Here is a 22278-nt window from a genome sequence, read left to right on the forward strand (position 1 = left end):
ATGGGGCTGTGCCCAATGCAAGACATACTATTAAATATATGGCAACGCTTCATATAGAATACATGGCTATGTTTAGAATCCTTGTTTCCTAAGCACACTCAATAAATCCATTTGGGGGCAAAAACTACGACTGACAGTCAAACTGACATGCACACTTATAAGTGCACACTCCTCGTCCTACCTGCTGTGTCCGGCCCGCACTATACTCAGACATTGTGTTTTTATCATTGTATTTCTCAGCTGCTGGCTGTGGGCCGTGAGGCGACGCTCCCTTTGAGCGGCAGTGGTACCCACTGAAGTCTGAAGAGACAAGGAGAATAGAAATCACGACGAAGGGAAATAACCGCACTATGGTGCCTGGGACAGATGGAGTCCAGATGTAGCCAAGGTCTGATATGTCTTCTGTTGTTTTTGTTCCAGACTAGCGAAACCATGGTGATACAGCCAGGGAGATACATATGTTTTGACGCACCTGCTTACAAGAAAAAAGATTGCCTGAAAAGTAGATCACAATGTAAGTCAGGGTGGTGGCAGGAATGGAGTGGCTGGACACTGCAGTATTGTTTTTGATACCAATGCATGTGTGCCAAGTTTATGGCAACCTTCTTTTCGAGTGGCAGAAAAATAGTGTAAGTACACCAGTGCGCAGCAATTGGGGTACCTAAAGGGAAAGAGATGAGCGCGTGAAGCACAGGTGCTGCATTTAACTATTCAGAGATGAGCGAGTGAAGCACTGGTGCCGCATTTAACCATTCAGAGATGAGCGAGTGAAGCACTGGTGCCGCATTTAACCATTCAGAGATGAGCGAATGAAGCACTGGTGCCGCATTTAACCATTCAGAGATGAGCTAGTGAAGCACTGGTGCCGCATTTAACCATTCAGAGATGAGCGAGTGAAGCACTGGTGCCGCATTTAACCATTCAGAGATGAGCGAGTGAAGCACTGGTGCCGCATTTAACCATTCAGAGATGAGCGAGTGAAGCACTGGTGCCGCATTTAACCATTCAGAGATGAGCGAGTGAAGCACTGGTGCCGCATTTAACCATTCAGAGATGAGCGAGTGAAGCACTGGTGCCGCATTTAACCATTCAGAGCTGAGCGAGTGAAGCATTGGTGCCGCATTTAACCATTCAGAGATGAGCGAGTGAAGCACTGGTGCCGCATTTAACCATTCAGAGATGAGCGAGTGAAGCACTGGTGCCGCATTTAACCATTCAGAGATGAGCGAGTGAAGCACTGGTGCCGCATTTAACCATTCAGAGCTGAGCGAGTGAAGCACTGGTGCCGCATTTAACCATTCAGAGCTGAGCGAGTGAAGCATTGGTGCCGCATTTAACCATTCAGAGATGAGCGAGTGAAGCACTGGTGCCGCATTTAACCATTCAGAGATGAGCGAGTGAAGCACTGGCGCCGCATTTAACCATTCAGAGATGAGCTAGTGAAGCACTGGTGCCGCATGTAAACATTCAGAGATGAGCGAGTGAAGCACTGGTGCCGCATTTAACCATTCGGAGCTGAGCGAGTGAAGCACTGGTGCCGCATTTAACCATTCAGAGCTGAGCGAGTGAAGCACTGGGGCCACATTTAACTATTCATAGATGAAGCACAAAAGGGGTTGTCACTTGTTTATGATAGTGTGTACAGTGGGATATTATTTCCGGGAGCAGACCCTTTTAGTGCTCTATCGTATGAGCTAAGGAATAATGCTGGTCCATTGTCACACTTCCCATTTAAGCCCTATTACACGGGAAAAGGATTCAAAACATTTGTGGCCGACAGTGTATACGTAGTGAACTGGTAATCACATTTCTGGCCTGTTGGTGGTGTTCTGCTCAGCTTTAGCTCTTATTGTAAACCCTGCATATATCCTATAAGCAGAGGATGATTGTGGCAACATAGACTGCGCAACCTACTGTTAAAGGTACCTTTAGTGCTATGATCAGCCCAGGGACTTTACACTCTGGGAGTGCCAGGCAAAGTCCTCCTTCCATCAAGGCAATATAGATGTAGCTTTCGGGTATGACACAGGCACATCTCTCTTAGTCATTGTGTTTGATTTGTGTTGGAGTTTAGTGTTTCCCCACACAGTAGCACCTGTGTGTTCTGGGTCTTTGTTGCCTGTGACCCTCACAAGGATCTGTGCTCAAAGCACAATCTGCCATAAAGTATTGTGTCCTGTTTGCAGTTCGGTTTCAGGTATCATCTCCTATCTTGTAAGCAATACTGTGATACATTCAAACTCTAGTGTATTAAAAAGGAATGCAAGCTCCTCGAGGCTGAATAAAATATCCCTATGCACCCCTAATTGCAAATGCATTAATAAAAGCAGATGAGGCATTAGAAGAAGATAGTTGTGGAAAATGTATAGAAAGCCATAGTTTGTCTTGGGAAAAATATAGGAAGTGGTGATGGGTGCATCAGTCTATAACATGCATGATAGTTAGGGGAAAAGACGATTATCAGTTGTAATATTCTAAAGTACCAGAATTCATTGACCCTTCTAATGCTGCATAAGTTGCCACTATGAGAGGGATAAGCACCCAAAACTATTTGCCACAGATAAACACAGACAAAATGTTAACCAATCCTGCAAACTGCAATCCTAGAGGAAAGCCTGAGACAAACTACAGAGCAGTAAATCAGGGATATATTTACGTCTGTGTTTACATGATGAAAAGTTTAGAACAGTACATTAAAATCTGTTGAAAATCAACATGGCTGAACTAACTGGAGCACAGGAAAATGTTTTAACATAGAAGGACATTGGATAATAACTGTTCACTGTTCGATCGGGCATAACACCCAGGATCCAGCAGTGTTGGATCTACTATATTATATGCATAAATGTCTAATTTCTGCAACAACAAAAAAATGATTTCTCGGGTGAGGGGGGGGAAAGTTATAGGAAGCGGCGGTGCACAGGAGGAATCTGAGTAGGCAATGCTGGCTGACAATAAACGGGTGCAATAGTTGTACAGTACACCAGAGTCAACAAGCACCAAAAAGACGCGCGACCGCGAAACGCGCTCTGTGGTGGGGGAGGGGGAGGAGCAGCATTGAAGCCAAGGCGGAGAGACTGAGCAAAACAAGCATTGGCCGCGTGGCCGTAAAAGTAACAGCCGCGCGGCGTGAAAGCGAAAGTGATCGCGATCAAAGCGAAAGTGATCACGATCGCGAGGACACGCTCTGTGGTAAGTGACCACTCGCACACCAGTGATCGCGCTGGAAGGGAGGCAGATGGCTTCTGCGCGCGTGCATGCTCGCGTGAATGCAAGCGTAAGGCCAGCGAGGTCTGGTAGCACTTTGAAAACCCCTTTACTAAATGTCTTGCAGAGCAGCGCATGCGCTTGCTCAGGCGAGACCTAAAATCAGTACTGCAATCAGTGTGATCATAAGTCATTTAGACTGGCAGAGATGTTGTGCTCTCTATATATACAGTCACCCTGTATTCCCTTTAAGATCCGTGATGTCCTACAATAAAAAGTGCACGTGCAGTAGTGCAATTCAATCCTTTCCGACTTACAATTGGAATAGAAACAAACTCTTTAAAGGGCATATGCAATGATGTAAACTTGAAAGACTTTTGCACAATAAAGACAATGCAACCTGCAACAATAAAGTGCTGGTACTTCCATGTCCAAATAGATACATGTATGTTATTTGAGTTATAAAGTTATTTGCTATATTGAAATGTGGTGGAATGTATTACCGGTGAATGTTTGATACTTTTTGAAAGTTTTGTACAGTAATTTATTACTGTGATTTATTGTTTCTAGTTCTAAGTGAGTTATCTTTTAATTAAGGAAGGTCACGGTGGTATCCTGGTTAGGGAAGTCGAGTTCTGGAAGGGATTGTGTGGGGAAACGACAGTTGGAGAAGGATGGGTGGAAGGAGGACGCTGTCTTGCTTGCTCCAATAAAGTAACTCTTACTTACCTTAACACTTGGTTGCCGTGCACCATTCTACAGGGGATACAGTAATATAATTTAGTAGGTGGGGAGGGGCCATGACTCACAAGAGGCAAAGCCTCGAGTGGGTCCTAATGTCCCTTCCCTCCCTCAACAGTAGCACTAAATACCATACTACACTCTGCACATCTTCATGCAAGGCTTATGCCATAGTCCTTTTTGATGGTTTAAAAAAAATATGTTTAATCAAATCCAGGATGCAAGGGTTTTAATTTGTGTGGTAAGGTGAAATCACATCAAAGAGGCCTTGTAACTACTACAAAAGTTGTTACAATGCGTAAGGTAATTTAAACATGTAAGATGGCGGGCAGTAAACACCGTAGGGCATCACTCTAATGAGACAAGAAACTGGAATTGGACATCTGTACTGTAGTAGTAAATGTGTTCATAGTGTTATTACATTTGCGCCACAGAACGTGTTTTGGCCACATTCGTTGTCACTGCCATGGCATAAATCCATGTATGCATAGAAAACATTGTGCATAGAAACAGTAAAACAGGACTGCATAGGCATATCAGCTGTACAATATAACCAAGATCGGTCTCTGCGCCTCTCCATCTTGACATATAGAAAGACAAGTGTTAACCACCCTGCCCGGAATGCCTACCTGTCTCAGAGTCCTTTTCATGAGTGTTCACTGAGGCTACGGTGAGGTCTCTCGGCTGCTGAGGAGTTGAGGTCTCGACTTCTGCCTCCAGAGCAGTGTAATGAGCCAGCGTCTGAAAATTTGTGGAAATTGAGACAGTGTCAACTGCAGAAGAAGTGTCTTTGCTGATGACATATTCCCTCTGCCAAGCTTCGTCGACGAATGACACATGGACCTGTGACGTTTCCAAATCGTCGCCGGTCCTGGTGGGCAGACCGTGGACCTGTGACGCTTCCACACCATCGCTGGTCCTTGTGGGCAGACCATGGACCTGTGACGCTTCCACACCGTCGCTGGTCCTTGTGGGCAGACCATGGGCCGGTGACTCCAAGCGCAGGTCAGGCGCTTCAACTGCGACATGCATCCTTCGAGAGCTGATTTTCTGGCACTCAACGACAAAACCCTTTTCTCTGAGAGAAGCTTCAGGTGGCATCAGCTCTTCACTGGTTGTGTTCAACAAGGAACTCTGTGTTTCATTGCATATGGTGGCAACGACTGACGACGAAGGTCTAGGCGGACTGCCAGGAAGCGCAGGCTCACAGCAAGGTGTCTCGTCAGAGGTGATCGCTTCATCTATGGAGGATAAGGCAAAGAATGGAGACGCTGCTGCTTCTGGAATTAAAGTCGGCACTGACTCGACTGTGGGGGGGATTACAAGAGGTGGGAAAGCTGATCTCATTGGGCTGAGAGGCAGGATAGGCTTCCCTTCTTGTGTGAAGTCATCACACCCAGCTGAGGAGGTAGGGGGCTGGAACTCTGTTGTACTGGAGGTTAAGGAGTGTACTAACTCAACCAGGGAAGGGACTGCGGAGGGTGGAGGCTCAGCTCTGGGTGGGGAGGCAGACCATGTAACATCATCAAGGAGTGATTCATAACCAGATGTAATGACCACAGGTGCGGCCTCTTGGGTAACGGATGCAAAAGATTGGCTGGATTGGTCTGGGAGTGGGATTACAAGAGATGGGGATACTGCTCTGGGATAGCTGGTGGACAGAAGTGGCTCAGCACATGGGGAGACATGTTCAGGGATTAGTTCACTCCTGGGGAAGGTGGCAGAAGATTGACATTCAACTCTATTCGCTGTCCCAGAGAGTATTGACTCCTCTGCAGATGGCATTAAGGCAGGCGGGGAGCCGGCTCTGGGTGGGCTGACTGGTTCAGTAACATCATCAAAGAGCGATTCATACTTAGATGTAAGCATCGTGGGTGGTGACTCTGCTCTAAGGGATGTGAAAGATGGCACTGAATCCACTACAGGTGCAATTAGGAGAGGCGGGGATACTGCTCGGGGAGGGATGGCAGGTAGGAGTGTTTCAATGTAAGGTGAGACATGATCACATATTGGTTCACACCTGGAGGTGACATCAGGGGATTTGAATTCTACTGTATTCGATGTAACCAATGGTGTGGACTCCTCCTGGAGTGGGATTCCCAAAGGTGGAGACACAGCTCGGTGCGGGTTGGCCGGCAGGAGCAGTTCAACGCATGGTTCATCCTCAGAGATTGGTTCCCGCCTGGTGATGATGGCAGGGCACTCAAACTCTGGGGTAGTCAATGTCAAAGAGGACACTGGCTCCATTTCAGATGTGACTGTGGGCGCTGGGGGTCCCCCTCTGGGTGGGCTGGCAGGCAGGTCTGCCTCCACTCTTGGTGAAGGGTCATGGAGTAGGGATTCCCACTTGGTTGAAATGGCAGTGGGTGGTGAATCTGCTCTGCCTGCTGTAAACGCATCAACAGCGTCTACTGGGACTGGAATGATGGGAGCTTGAGATGCAGTGCTGTGAGGGATGGAAGGCGGGTCAACTTTTACTGAGTTTGGTACTGATACAAAGTCATCTGTAGAGGGACTGACAGGGGCCGGAGACTCATGATCGGGCAGGCTGCCTACAGATCGGAAATCATCTTTGGGTAAACGGGCAGGAGGGTTGGATTCATTAATTGGTGGGCTGGTAGGTGGCTTGGCTCCATCTCTGACTGGGCTTGTAGGAGAGAGAGAGTTAATTCTTCCAGGGCTAACATGGTTTAGAGCCTCAAACCTGTTTGCAGTGAGAGGAGATAAAGGTTGTGATGAAGAAAGGCTAGATGGAGAAACCACCCTAACATTTGGTGGACTAGAGGGTCTCGGAGGCATAGTTTGTGTTAGACTTGCAGCCGGCAAAGAGTCAGCCCTGAAAAAGGGTTTGGGTGGTGGCACGCCTGCCCTTGGTGGGTTAGCGATGGGGAATCTGCCGCCTCTGGTGGGCGCTCCAGCCTTGGAAAAGATCATGGATGGGGAGCATGTCTCTGGTGGAGTACGGGGACTTGTGGATGTGAAGAATTCATGGCGACGTGCATAGGAGGGAGAAGGAGAGGGTGAGATGGGGGACTCTGGCTTTCGAGACATGAAGGATGACTCGGTCAGGCTGCGCTGGTACCGCAGGGCTGGTCTCCTGGTGCCTCCTAGAAGAGAAGTGTGACAAAACAAAGTAAGGTAACAGTAATGATAAACACAAATACAGCATTAACCTAGTCATACTCGAATAACATCGATCACTCCACTGTGTGGGACCTCAGAGTGGCGCAAATCTTAGTGTCGTCCTCTCGCCTGCAGTGAAACGTGAGGACTAGCCCTTCCAACAGCCGCAGCAGTTCATTTTTTAAAGAACTCTAGCAGTTTTGCCATCTCTAGCCCTGTATATGTTCTCTTATTCTACTCTGGGGAACCTTCCATTTAAGGGCATGGTTGCCTCTTGGTTGCTGTTTTGAAATGATACATGCTTGTGGCTCCAAAGGAGGACAGACAGACAAGTTACTCCCCTGCTGTAGCTCTCTTTCTAGTGGACACTCTGTCTAACTGTAGAATCCTCACCTTAGAAAATCCCCCAGGCAGTAGATTCGAACCAGAGAATTTTAAAGCAGTGCTCCCATGCGCGATAAGTGGCATTGTGTGGCTCCACACTGACTTACCGCCCCAAAGTGAAGCAGTGGAGCTGCATATGAACTCCACCTCTGTACGCTGACGTCAGTCTCCTGTCTTTTCCCTTTCCACGACCATACATGCACAGTGTGAACAATTGTTGGTAAGTACTAACTTGAGACCTTTCTAAATGTTAAAAAGAGGCCAGTCCACTGAACTGGGAGGTGGGAGGGACACGCGGAATCTGCGGTTAGATAGAGTATCCACCAGAGAGAGCAGTAACGAACGTAACTACCTTGTTCTTCTGACAGATTCTTCCAAGCCTAGATCCCGCACCTTAGAATAGATACCAAAGAAGGACCTTCCATGGAAGTGAGTCTGTGTACTGGCCTAAGAGCAAACATTCTTGCAGAACCATGCAGGCGAGATGATATTCCTAGCGGCCCTGGCTGTCAAGGCAATAGGGCTTTATGAACATGTGCACCAGTGTCCACGCCAGGCCCATATCAAGGAGAGGCAATCCTTGCACCAACGCAGTGGTAGCGGCCTTAGCCCTGGTGGAATCCGCCCTCAGACCTTCGAAGTACTGATTCCTGACCAGTGCATAGCGCTTCTTTATGCAGAGAACTATACTCCTTGGCAGGGTCGTCTTCTGCACAGCCTTCCCATTCCTTACCCCAGAAAACCCATAGATAGTTAATTGTCCACTCAATGGTTTTTTGGGGGAGAACTGATGGAATCTCTCTTCCCCTTTTGAGGGGTGGGGAAGAGAAAGGAACGGTGGTAGAGGGATTGATTGTCTAGCATCAAAAGGAGTCACAATTTTCAGCAAGAATGCCGCCTGAGACCTCAGAACCAATTAGGTTAAAAAAAGTGATGTACGGCAGTCGCACTGAAAAAGCCTGTAGTTTACTTACATGACAAGCTAACTTAATTGCAATGAGGAACAGAGTCTTCAAGATCAGGAGATGCAGCGAGCAGCTATGTTTAGGGTCAAAAGATGTACAAACGAGGAATGTCAAGACCAAGTTATGGTCCCAGTGCGGCATCACAAACGGTTTGGGAGAAAACGTGTCAAACCCATAATAAACCTCAGGACAACAGATTCTTTAAGGTATCAGGGGTAACCCCATAGCAGGATGGCCAGCTGCTCTTCTGAACATCGATCTGGTGTAGGACGACTATTCGGTGGGGAGAAAAAAAAGGAAGGGTGTAGCCCTTTTATACAATCTGCAAGAACCAGCTGTCGGACGTGATGGATCGCCAACCCGTGCGGAAGCATTGGATCCTGACGCCCACTGGTTGGGCATGCACCACTGAGGGCAATCTAAAGCGTGTTTTAGCCACTGTAGCAGGGAAAGAGGACTGATGCCCAAGCTGGGCTGCATGGTGTTTGCAGGTTTCACGTACATGGCTCCGAAAAGACTGGGTTGACTGCTACATCACTCATGAAAAGGCTGACTCTGTCCATCCATCAACCCTCAGGAGGAGCCTCTCAAGTTCCTGAACTGGTGCAGCAATGTTTAGCCGGGTCAATGGCCAGAAACAGAGTGCTGTAGCTCTACCGCCTCTAAAGTGTTCCCAAGTGGAGTCCGCCTTCTGCCCAAAGAGGAAAGATCCATCCAAGGCATGTCTATCAGCGGAGCTGCACACTGATGGAGAACTCATTGGACCTCATCCAGGAAGGTCAACGATGGAAAACACTGGTGCCAGCCACCCTGCCAATGCAGTCCTTGGTTTCTAAACCAGCATGGATAACATACTTGGTCACTGCTCTCATCACAAATAGTCTGATCAAGAGGAGTCTGATAATCCTGTGGGGCTGCCGGCAAGATCTCACTGGCCATGTTCCAACGGGGACATCTATTTTGGCCCATTAGCTAGACTGTGAAGAAACCATATGTTTGCCGAGTGCATGAATCCGTTTAGATTCTCAATGCAGAGGACTGGTTGGAAATGAGTTAGAGGTCACCTTACTGGTTAAGGCCTGTACAATGAAACTTTCCAGAGTAGAGCGCTCGGTGAGAATATCCAGGTCACCAGCTGCCCTCTGGTGACGTCTCGTCACTTATCAGCTAATGAGAAGGCAAGAAGATTGTTTCAACCAGGTAGCCATCAGAGTATCTGTGAGGGCATCTGTTGCTGGCCGTGGCTGTAGAATTGATGTCAAATTCTTTTTTTCATTCCGGTGGAGGCCATCTGTCACTGCCGAACCACCAGTGCAAATGAGCCACTTTCTTCCGTTGGTGGACAAGTCATGCTTTGCCTCAGAAGAAGTATCAAGCTCACTGCGATTCTGCAAATCAAGGTATTCATCATCATCAGTGAAACAGGAGGGGGGAGCTAGCCGCCTTCCTCCCCATCATCATCAATATCCTGAGGTGCAGCTTTTTCTGGCACAGGACCAGAGTCAGAACCTAAAAGAGAATGAAGACTCTGCTGACACCTGCGAAGTGGGGATGCCATCTCCTGTGTCCACCTGTGAACAATCGGCTGGACACCAACCCTATGCAGAAAATGGAGCGTGAGGTTTCGTGGGCTCATATACCAGAATTGAGAAACAGCTTATGGCATCCGGGCTGGCTGGGGGTGAGCATGTTCCTCATTGACCCAGTTGCCTGGAGGGCAGTGTAGTAGCAAAGACAGGTGTGACTGTGCCTTCTCATGGAGGCGCAAGGCTTGGTGTCCATCTTTCAGGAATCCTTCCAAGCGTGGTCTTTCGTGGTTCATTGTGTGACAGCCCACCCTGAGGATGTGCCCTTGCTATCATTCATTCACATTCAAACAAGGGCTGGTCATCTGCCCACCACTGGAGGTGGAGCACACCTTGCTTAAAAGATTTAAACCATGGGCAAGTTGCTCAACAGATACAATGAAGCAGAGAAGCTTTAGGCCAACCATTTGTCTGCTGGTTTCCATAAACATAGGCATCTATAATCTGACGGCGTCTGCCCACTGCCATCCTACTGGCATCAGATGCTACTTGAATTGTGGTCCTCCCAGGGCCAGGCTTTTGATGCCCCTTCAATGCAAAACAATGTTCTGGGTGGACTCCAAGCGCCGCGTGCTTATAAAGGGTGCTTACGTGAACATTTAGAAAGATCATGGCAGTCCAAGCAGTTTGTTCATTCCCTGTAGCTCTGAGCTCCATGATCCTGCCCCTTGTCCATATCTTTCTTCGATGTCTGTATATGTCATGTCCCCTACAACTCTGTTCACAAGACGCACTGTAGCTTTATGTTCACCCATTTCTGGAGTTTGTTATCTTTGGATACAACCACAATTTAATGTCAAGGACAGACCCCTGAGAAATCAGTCCAGTTTTATAGGTGAAAGAAGAATGCTGAAATTCTTGAAAGAATAAAATATCAAGACAACAGCGAGCACACAGAAAACATACATGTGGAGGGGGATAGGACGGACAGGCTGCTGTCACATGTTATTAAAACGAAGGTTGATAGAAATCCGATGACTGCTTGTGAGCAGAGAATGGGGAAGTTGGATATGCTTGTGGTAATATTAAAAATGCACTTAGGCACTAATATAAGCACTTATATACCCCAGGGCCTGCCAGTCCCAGGGAGGCATCTGTGGAATATCTGGCAGAAATGTGCCTGCCAGGCCAATCCTCAGAAGATAGAGCTCTGCCCCCTGATGCTGAAGGACATCTGGTTAGCGATCCTTTCCGTGAATGCCAGCAACACCTCAAGTACGGGTGGCTTGCTGGACGAATTCTATATGGTGTACAAGGGATTACTTACTCCTCAGCTATTGTAACTTTATGACTCCTTTCGGGGTGTGGAACCTGTCCTGATACCACCAAGAAAGCACTTGTAGTAGTGCTACTAAAGCTCGGACGAGGTTCCCTGGACGTGGCCTCCTACCCTACCTCTCTCCTCGCTTAACACTGATGATAAAATATACCATAAGATGATGGGCTCTCGGCTACTGAGAGTGGTGCTATCATCATTACATCCTGATCAGTTGGGATTTGTACCCGGCACAGCATGTCATACAAGAGGAGACTGTTACATCTCATGGGGAGCACGGAAAAAGCTGACCACCAATCACCAATGCCAGCGACTAATATGGAAAAGGCCTTTGACACAGTTAGTTGGGAGTATGTCTACACCACTCTGTTCTGCATGTAATATGAGGAGCTTTTTCTTCAATGCTGTAAAATAGATGCAGCCACAACTCCAAGAGTTCGGACGGGGGCAATCATCTCGAAGAAGCGACACATCTTAAGAGGAACTCGTAAGGGCTGTCCCTTGACTCCTTTAATGTTCACAGTTTAATGGAGTCACTGAAGTGGAGAGTGAGCAGTGGCAAAGTACAGAAGTGTAGGGCTTCATGGTGTCATTCATAAAACGCAAATGATGTTTTTCTCATATCTCTCTAAATCTCATTGAGACCGCTATCCACTTTGGTGGCGTGTCAGAAACCATCTATTTCCCCTGCGAGACAGAGCAGTGAGACACACAAAGTGGAAAGATGAATGGGGTACATAATGGACTCCCAGACACGTTTGAATATTTGTTAGATGAGCTATATTGGCTGTATAAATGTCACAAATGGAAATTAGCGTATGCAATGGCGGCATTGGGTGGACGGTCAACGTTTTGGTGAAGACTCCCACTGTCAGTGATGGGTAGGGTAGCCCTGAGGAGAATGGCGCCACCCCCAAGAATTCTATACATCTTTGCAGTCCTCATAAATGATTCCTACTCATAGAGATAGTTTGGGTGATGGTAGAAAAGTATGGCACTGAATGAACTTAAATTTCCAATAACGACGGGACGTCTTGTTCTGCCCGAACTAGGGCTACGTTTTCTGGTAGCACAGTTCTAGTGGGCAGCAAGATGGATGGCAGGGCCTAAGACGCCATAAACATAACTACTTGATAAAGCATCAGCAACGTCTACAATAGTGTGGAAAGATTTGCCTCTGCTGATGACTTGTGAGAAGTTGCTTGTTGAGGTTCACTAACAAAGCGAGGGTGACAATGGCACATGCTCCAGGGCTGCCGATAAGGATCATTATCAATATGAGGGACATGGGAGGGGTGGCGAAAAGATCAATATGGGAAGTAGCAGAAGCTATCAATACCGGGGATTTGTTTGTGGCAGGCGGTTTGAGGAGTAGAGATTTCAGCCAACCTCCCGGTTGTATAATACTTTTATTCCTGTGATCCAATAGTTGTGGGAAATAGGGAATGAAGAACTCGCCACAGATGGTGCACAACAACTATTACTTATGATGGATATGGATCCCATAGCAGTTACTCAGTTGTATGAGACACTCAGGCAGAGGGTCGCAGGTGAAGACGGGACTTAAATGGGAAACATCCCTAGACAGGGAGTTTACAATGTCACACTGAGGTGGGATTGGAAGTTTTAAGAGGAAAGTTTCCAAGAATGGCAGACTGAAATATATTCAATGTAATTATGTACATCAGACGTATTTGGCCCCAGCTGGATTACACAGGATTTACACTAAAATCCCTAGTAACTGCCCTGGGTGCAGAAAATCAGCACACAACTTTTATCACATGATGTGGTTATATGATTGATTTGTGGGCTCCCGCGAAAAAGGTATGACAACCTGAACTGGAGCAACAGGCCGGTGTACTGTATTCAGGCCCCTGCTATGCTCCCTGGGCGAAATGCCAAAATCCAAAAAAGGTAAAGTAGTAATTACATTCATAGGCCTGGTGATGTTGAACAACAACAACAAATTTCCAGGTCTTGGAATCTGCCCATTCCACATAAAGTGGAGGACTCGATGTCAGAAGCTAGTAGATTGGTGGGGACCAAAATCAAAGAGACCTTTGCAGAGGGCTGCAGAACTAGGACCATAAGTTCTGCACAAGCACGGTATGTTCGATTCATACATTTCCTAAAGGGGATACTTATCCACCTTAGGTCATAAAGGGAATTGCTCAGAGTCAAGGGATGTGTCTAAAATCAAAGAGCTGAGCAATTACTGTGGCAGTTGAAGAACATTTATATTAAATTATAGGTTGTCTACTAAGGTATATCCCGTCGGGAGATAGGGACGGAACGATTGGAGGGATTATAGGTACATAACACCATGGGTCACCTTATAACTGAGATGGATTGGAACAAAAAGAATTCAAAGGACAATGGGAACAGCATTGTTAATGGATCCTATTAGTCTGGTTCGTTTGAGCTGAAAGTAAGTCTGGGCAGTGAACTCCAGTGAGATTTTTCCTTATTCACGCTTGTCAATGTCAGGTTGGCGAGCACGAGTGAAGGATAGCAACCTCCCTGCAAGATTTCTCAATGCAGGCGGTTGGTTTTCTCAATGCTAGTGGCCAAGTATGCTCGCACCCACTCGTGTTAAAAAAACGTCCGCTCGCTTTGAGAAAGTTGCTGCTCAAGAAAGAAGGCAGCGCCCACTTGCGCTGTGCATGGTGCCATTCGTGATAATTTCACAGTGCGGACAAACACCCAGCACTGAAAATTATCGCGAACAGCATTTTATTAACTCACTCCACCGCTCAGCGTATCGCGGCGGAGTTTTTTTGCACTTGGCGGGATTAACTCCAAGAACTCTGCCCAGGCTTAGCTAAATGATGAAAAGGGCAATGCTTATTGGCATGAAAAATCACTGCAACTAATATTGGAATAGTGCAACATAGGAGAAAGAGCATAATGGAAAATCAATAAATGTCCAAGGAAAGAGCAAGCTCTTCCAGTAGCCACTGTGCCACCCAGCACAGAATAGTGTGCATGAAAAGTGTCATGAGTCCTTTAGAGGGTCCCAGTTAGGAGGAGCACAACACAATACAACACAATCAACACAAAGGGTAACATCCCTCCTTTGCATTCATGTAGACCCTTATTCGAAGATGACAATTAAAACAGAAGGAGTAGGAAGGCACCAAAGTCCCCCTTACATCATAGAATTGGAGGAGCCAAGCAAGGACATCCCGCAGGAGCTGCATCAAACATGTGGTGCCACATCTAATACTTATAAATGTCTCCATAGACATGATTCAAACAGGAACTGACCTTACCGGAAGACTCCATTTCATCTTAGAATGGGAACCTCCAGGAGAGTTCACTGAACAGACTGCCATCTTGGAAAGGGCAACTCATAAGGCTTGCCAATGCCTCTTTCCTATAACTGATGGCGTCAGCCTAAAAGATGGAGAAGCTAAAGTTTAGCACTCGTTGCCCAGCACAGAACTGCCCCGTCCTGGTGCTGCCCCTCCTGTATAAACTCAGAACACTCATCCAGGGGCCTGCATCAAGGGCAGAGCCGGTGTGTACCTGCAAAAAGGGAAGACCCAGTGTGGACCTGCAAAAGGGACAGAGCCTGTGTGGACCTTCAACAGGAGCAGAGCAAGTGTGGAACTGCAACAAGGGCTGAGCCAGTGTGGACCTGCAACAATGGAAGAGCCAATGTGGACCTGCCGCAAGGGCAGAGCCAGTGTGGACCAGCAACAGGAGCAGAGCCAGTGTGGACCAGCAACAGAGGCAGAGCCAGTGTGGACCAGCAACAATGGAAGAGCCAGTGTGGACCTGCAACAAGGGTAGAGCCAGTGTGGACCTGCAACAAGGGCAGAGCCAGTGTGAACTTGCAACAGGAGCAGAGCCAGTGTGGACCTGCAACAAGGGCAGAGCCAGTGTGGACCTGCAACAGGAGCAGAACCGGTGTGGACCAGCAACAGGAGCAGAGCCAGTGTGGACCTGCAACAGGAGCAGAGCCGGTGTGGACCAGCAACAGGAGCAGAGCCAGTATGGACCTGCAACAGGAGCAGAGTAAGTGTGGAACTGCAACAGGGGCAGAGCTTGTGTGGACCTGCAACAGAAGCAGAGCCAGTGTGGACCAGCAACAGGAGCAGAGCCAGTGTGGACCAGCAATAGGAGCAGCGCCAGTGTGGACCAGCAACAAGGGCGGAGCCAGTGTGGACCAGCAATAGGAGCAGTGCCAGTATGGACCAGCAACAGGGGCAGAGCCAGTGTGGACCTGCCACAAGGGCAGAGTCAGTGTGGACCTGCAACAAGGGCAGAGCCAGTGTGGACCAGCAACAAGGGAAGAGCCAGTGTGGACCTGCAACAGGAGCAGAGCAAGTGTGGACCTGCAAAGGGGACAGACCCTGTGTGGACCTGCAACAGGAGCAGAGCAAGTGTGGAACTGCAACAGAGGCAGAGCCAGTGTGGACCATCAACAGAGGCAGAGCCAGTATGGACCTGCCACAAGGGCAGAGCCAGTGTGGACCTGCAACAAGGGAAGAGCCAGTGTGGACCTGCAACAGGAGCAGAGCAAGTGTGGACCTGCAAATGGGACAGAGCCTGTGTGGACCTGCAACAAGGGAAGAGCTAGTGTGGAAAGGCCACAGGGGCAGAGCAAGTGTGGAACGCCAACAGAGGTTGAGCCAGTGTGGACCAGCAACAGAGGCAGAGCCAGTGTGGACCAGCAATATGAGCAGAGCCAGTGTGGACCTGCAACAAGGGCAGAGCCAGTGTGGACCTGCAACAATGGAAGAGCCAGTGTGGACCAGCAACAGGTGCAGAGCCAGTGTGGACCTGCAACAAGGAAAGAGCCAGTGTGGACCTGCAACAGGGACAGAGCAAGTGTGGACCTGCAAAAGGGGCAGAGTAAGTGTGGATCTGCAACAGGGGCAGAGCTAGTGTGGATCTGCAAAAGGGGCTGAGGCAGTGTGGACCTGCAACAAGGGCAGAGCCATTGTGGGCCTGCAACAAGGGCAGGTCAAGTGTGGACCTGCAACAAGGTAGGAGCCATTGTGGACATGCACACAGGGATGGAAGTAGTGAGGACCTGTACCAGGGGCAGGGCCAGTGTGGACTTGCAACTATAGCAGAACAAGTGAGGATCTGCAACAAGGGAAGACCCAGTGTGGACCTGCAACAAGAGCAGAGCCAGTGTGGACCTGCAACAATGGAGTAGCCAGTGTGGGCATGCAACAGGGACAGAGCAAGTGTGGACCTGCAAAGGGGGCAGAGCAAGTGTGGATCTGCAACAGGGGCAGAGCTAGTGTGGATCTTCAAAAGGGGCTGAGGCAGTGTGGACCTGCAACAAGGGCAGAGCCAGTGTGGGCCTGCAACAAGGGCAGATCAAGTGTGGACCTGCAACAAGGTAGGAGCCATTGTGGACCTGCACACAGGGATGGAAGTAGTGAGGACCTGTACCAGGGGCAGAGCCAGTGTGGACTTGCAACTATAGCAGAACAAGTGAGGACCTGCACCAAGGGAAGGCCCAGTGTGGACCTGCGAAAGGGACAGAGCTAGTGTGGACCTGCAACAAGGGCAGAACAAGTGTGGACCTGCAACAAGGGAAGACCCAGTGTGGACCTGCAACAAGGGCAGAGCCAGTGTGGACCTGCAAAAATGGAGGAGCCAGTGTGGACCTGCAACAGGGGCAGAGCAAGTGTGGACCTGCAAATGGGGCAGAGCTACTGTGGATCTGCAAATGGGGCAGAGCCAGTGTTGACCTGCAACAAGGACAGAGCCAGTGTGGACCTGCAACAGGGGAAGGGCAAGTGTGGACCTGCAACAGGGGCAGAGCCAGTGTGGCCCTGCAACAGGGGCAGAGCCAGTGTGGACCTGCAACGGGCAGAGCAAGTGTGAACCTGCCACAAGGGCAGAACCAGTGTGGACCAGCAAAAGGGACAGAGCCAGTGTGGGCCAGCAACAAGGGCAGAGCCAGTGTGGACTTGCAACCGGGTCAGAGCCAGTGTGGACCAGCAACAGGAGCTGAGCCAGTGTGGACCTGCAACAGGGGCAGAGCAAGTGTGAACCTGCAGCAAGGGAAGACCCAGTGTGGACCTGCAACAAGGGCAGAGCCAGTGTGGACCTGCCACAAGGGCAGAGTCGGTGTGGACCTGCAACAAGGGCAGAGCCAGTGTGGACCAGCAACAAGGGAAGAGCCAGTGTGGACCTGCAACAGGAGCAGAGCAAGTGTGGACCTGCAAAGGGGACAGAGCCTGTGGACCTGCAACAGGAGCAGAGCAAGTGTGGAACTGCAACAGAGGCAGAGCCAGTGTGGACCATCAACAGAGGCAGAGCCAGTGTGGACCTGCCACAAGGGCAGAGCCAGTGTGGACCTGTAACAAGGGAAGAGCCAGTGTGGACCTGCAACAGGAGCAGAGCAAGTGTGGACCTGCAAATGGGACAGAGCCTGTGTGGACCTGCAACAAGGGCAGAGCTAGTGTGGAAATGCCAGAGGGGCAGAGCAAGTGTGGAACGCCAACAGAGGTTGAGCCAGTGTGGACCAGCAACAGAGGCAGAGCCAGTGTGGACCAGCAATATGAGCAGAGCCAGTGTGGACCTGCAACAAGGGCAGAGCCAGTGTGGACCTGCAACAATGGAAGAGCCAGTGTGGACCAACAACAGGTGCAGAGCCAGTGTGGACCTGCAACAAGGAAAGAGCCAGTGTGGACCTGCATCAGGGACAGAGCAAGTGTGGACCTGCAAAAGGGGCAGAGCAAGTGTGGATCTGCAACAGGGGCAGAGCTAGTGTGGATCTGCAAAAGGGGCTGAGGCAGTGTGGACCTGCAACAAGGGCAGAGCCAGTGTGGGCCTGCAACAAGGGCAGATCAAGTGTGGACCTGCAACAAGGTAGGAGCCATTGTGGACATGCACACAGCGATGGAAGTAGTGAGGACCTGTACCAGGGGCAGGGCCAGTGTGGACTTGCAACTATAGCAGAACAAGTGAGGACCTGCAACAAGGGAAGGCCCAGTGTGGACCTGCGAAAGGGACAGAGCTAGTGTGGACCTGCAACAAGGGCAGAACAAGTGAGGACCTGCAACAAGGGAAGACCCAGTGTGGACCTGCAACATGGGCAGAGCCAGTGTGGACCTGCAACAATGGAGTAGCCAGTGTGGGCATGCAACAGGGACAGAGCAAGTGAGGACCTGCAAAAGGGGCAGAGCAAGTGTGGATCTGCAACAAGGGCAGAGCTAGTGTGGATCTGCAAAAGGGGCTGAGACAATGTGGACCTGCAACAAGGGCAGAGCCAGTGTGGGCCTGCAACAAGGGCAGATCAAGTGTGGACCTGCAACAAGGTAGGAGCCATTGTGGACCTGCACACAGGGATGGAAGTAGTGAGGACCTGTACCAGGGGCAGAGCCAGTGTGGACTTGCAACTATAGCAGAACAAGTGAGGACCTGCAACAAGGGAAGGCCCAGTGTGGACCTGCGAAAGGGACAGAGCTAGTGTGGACCTGCAACAAGGGCAGAACAAGTGTGGACCTGCAACAAGGGAAGACCCAGTGTGGACCTGCAACAAGGGCAGAGCCAGTGTGGACCTGCAAAAATGGAGGAGTCAGTATGGACCTACAACAGGGGCAGAGCAAATGTGGACCTGCAAATGGGGCAGAGCCAGTGTGGACATGCAGCAGGGGCAGAGCAAGTATGGATCTGCAACAGGGGCAGAGCTACTGTGGATCTGAAAATGGGGCAGAGCCAGTGTTGACCTGCAACAAGGACAGAGCCAGTGTGGACCTGCAACAGGGGAAGGGCAAGTGTGGACCTGCAACAGGGGCAGAGCCAGTGTGGCCCTGCAACAGGGGCAGAGCCAGTGTGGACCTGCAACGGGCAGAGCAAGTGTGAACCTGCCACAAGGGCAGAACCAGTGTGGACCAGCAAAAGGGACAGAGCCAGTGTGGGCCAGCAACAAGGGCAGAGCCAGTGTGGACCTGCAACAGAAGCAGAGCCAGTGTGGACTTGCAACTGGGTCAGAGCCAGTGTGGACCAGCAACAGGAGCTGAGCCAGTGTGGACCTGCAACAGGGGCAGAGCAAGTGTGAACCTGCAGCAATGGCAGAGCCAGTGTGGACCTTCAACAGGGGCACAGCCTGTGTGGAACTGCAACAAGGACAGAGCCAGTGTGGATTTGCAACAGAGGTAGAGCCAGTGTGGATCTGCAACAGAGGCAGAACCATTGTGGACATGCAACAGGGCAGAGCCAGTGTGGCCTTGTTATGGTGCAGAGCCAGTGTGGACCTGTAACAAGGGCAGAGCTAGTGTGAACCTGTGAAAGGGACTGAGCCAATGTAGACCTGCATGAGGGGCTCAGCCAGTGTAGGTCTGCAACAAGGGCCCAGCCTGTGTCGATCTGCAACAGCAGAGCCAGTGTGGACCTGCAACAAGGATGGTGCCAGCGCGGACCTGCAACTGTGGCGGAGCCAGTGTGGACGTGCAACAAGGATGGTGCCAGCGTGGAACTGCAACTGTGGCAGAGCCAGTGTGGACCTGCAACAGGGGCAGAGCCAGTGTGGACCTGCAATAGGGGCAGAGCCAGTGTGGACCTGCAACAGGGGCAGAGCCAGTGTGGGCCTGCAATAGGAGCAGAGCCAGTGTGGACCTGCAATAGGGGCAGAGCCAGTGTGGACCTGCAATAGGGGCAGAGCCAGTGTGAACCTGCAACAGGAGCAGAGCAAGTGCAGACCTGCAACAGCGGCAGAGCAAGTGTGGACCTGCAACAAGGGAATACCCAGTGTGGACCTGCAACCAGGGCAGAGCCGGTGTGGACCAGCAACAAGGGCAGATCAAGTGTGGACCTGCAACAAGGGAGGAGCCAGTGTGGACCTGCACACAGGGGCACAGCCTGTGTGGAACTGCAACAAGGACAGAGCCAGTGTGGATTTGCAACAGAGGTAGAGCCAGTGTGGATCTGCAACAGAGGCAGAACCATTGTGGACATGCAACAGGGCAGAGCCAGTGTGGCCTTGTTATGGTGCAGAGCCAGTGTGGACCTGTAACAAGGGCAGAGCTAGTGTGAACCTGTGAAAGGGACTGAGCCAATGTGGACCTGCATGAGGGGCTCAGCCAGTGTAGGTCTGCAACAAGGGCCCAGCCTGTGTCGATCTGCAACAGCAGAGCCAGTGTGGACCTGCAACAAGGATGGTGCCAGCGCGGACCTGCAACTGTGGCGGAGCCAGTGTGGACGTGCAACAAGGATGGTGCCAGCGTGGAACTGCAACTGTGGCAGAGCCAGTGTGGACCTGCAACAGGGGCAGAGCCAGTGTGGACCTGCAATAGGGGCAGAGCCAGTGTGGACCTGCAACAGGGGCAGAGCCAGTGTGGGCCTGCAATAGGAGCAGAGCCAGTGTGGACCTGCAATAGGGGCAGAGCCAGTGTGGACCTGCAATAGGGGCAGAGCCAGTGTGAACCTGCAACAGGAGCAGAGCAAGTGCAGACCTGCAACAGCGGTAGAGCAAGTGTGGACCTGCAACAAGGGAATACCCAGTGTGGACCTGCAACCAGGGCAGAGCCGGTGTGGACCAGCAACAAGGGCAGATCAAGTGTGGACCTGCAACAAGGGAGGAGCCAGTGTGGACCTGCACACAGGGATGGAGGTAGTGAGGACCTGCACCAGGGGCAGAGCCATTGTGGACATGCAACTATAGCAGAACAAGTGAGGACCTGCAACAAGGGAAGACCCAGTGTGGACCTGCGAAAGGGACAGAGCTAGTGTGGACCTGCAACAAGGGCAGAACAAGTGTGGACCTGCAACAAGGGCAGAGCCAATGAGGACCTGCAACAAGAGCAGGACAGGTGTGGACCTGCAACAAGGGAAGACCCAGTGTGGACCTGCAAAAGGGACAGAGCCAGTGTGAAACAGCTACAAGGGCAGAACAAGTGTGGACCTGCAACGAGGGAAGAACAGGTGTGGACCTACAACAAGAGAAGACCCAGTGTGGACCTGCAAAAGAGACAGAGCCAGTGTGGAACAGCTACAACAGCAGAACAAGTATGGACCTGCAAAAGGGACAGAGTCAATGTGGACCTGCACACAGGGGCAGAGCAAGTGTGGACCTTCAACAGGGGCAGAGCCAGTGTGAACCTGCAACAGAGGCAGAGCCAGTGTAGACTTTCAAACAGGGGCAGAGCCAGTGTGGACCTGCAACAGGGGTAGAGCCAGTGTGGACCTGCAACAAGGGCAGGGCCAGTGTGGACGTGCAACAGGGGCACAGCCAGTGTGGACCTGCAAAAAGAGCACAGCATGTTGGACTTGTAACAGGGGCAGAGCCAGTGTGGACCAGCAACAGGAGCAAAGCCAGTTTGGACCTGACCACGAAGACAGCTATCAATGGACACAGTCAATACACTGCACGGAAACATATCGCTTGTTGCCATGATCCATTAAAATGTGAGAATGATGCATAAAGGGCAAGAAACAACCCTGAAGGTCTCTTACAAACCCTTGGCAGCCATATGTCGGGAATCAATGTGGTAATTGCAAATCTGTACCCTAGCAGTTACTCTGATCACTCACCTGGAGGGGGCGATGTCGGGGACAGAGAGGAGGAGGACGAGAAAGAGTTCTCCCTCTGCCGGAAGAACTCACGTGGATTCAGGGATCGCTGCGACACGAGCACGGCTGCCTCCTGAGGGAGAAATAAAGAAAACATAGCAGTCAAGAGACTTTAATACTGATGTAACATGAGGGACAACAGATGAGCCCATGGTGAGTACAAAAGAAGCTTCGTAGCTGCTAGTGGTGCAACTGGTGCAGTGGCACCAGGGCACGGAGGTGGAAGGGGCATTGGCTGCAGTTCCCTTAGAGGCCCCTACTCTATACATACAACTTGCCTGCGGCCCAGCTCTGTGTTGACTCTTAGAGGAGAGTGGGTGGACAGAAGGAGGGGCGAAGAGGAGAAAGGAGAAATGGAGATGGAAAAGAAAAGGGATGAAAGAAAGGTCCCAAGAGGGGAGGAGAGGATGACGCCACAGAATGGGAGATGCAGATAAGGATGAGAGAAAAAGAG

General features: G+C 50.4%; 1 protein-coding gene across 1 annotated transcript in view; it reads right to left on the reverse strand.

Moving 5' to 3' along the window:
- The window catches only part of LOC146863509 (uncharacterized), a 546139-nt gene that overhangs the window by 87615 nt on the left and 436246 nt on the right, over nucleotides 1-22278 (reverse strand). The window contains exons 10-11 of the mRNA XM_085642941.1: nucleotides 21786-21897; nucleotides 4578-7055 (exon numbers count right to left, since the gene is read on the reverse strand). Coding sequence (XP_085499067.1) covers nucleotides 4578-7055; nucleotides 21786-21897 — 2590 coding nt within the window. The remainder of the gene's footprint in view (nucleotides 1-4577; nucleotides 7056-21785; nucleotides 21898-22278) is intronic.

The sequence above is a fragment of the Triturus cristatus genome, chromosome 2_2, assembly GCF_964204655.1.
Source record: "Triturus cristatus chromosome 2_2, aTriCri1.1, whole genome shotgun sequence".
Classification (NCBI taxonomy): Eukaryota; Metazoa; Chordata; class Amphibia; order Caudata; family Salamandridae; genus Triturus; species Triturus cristatus.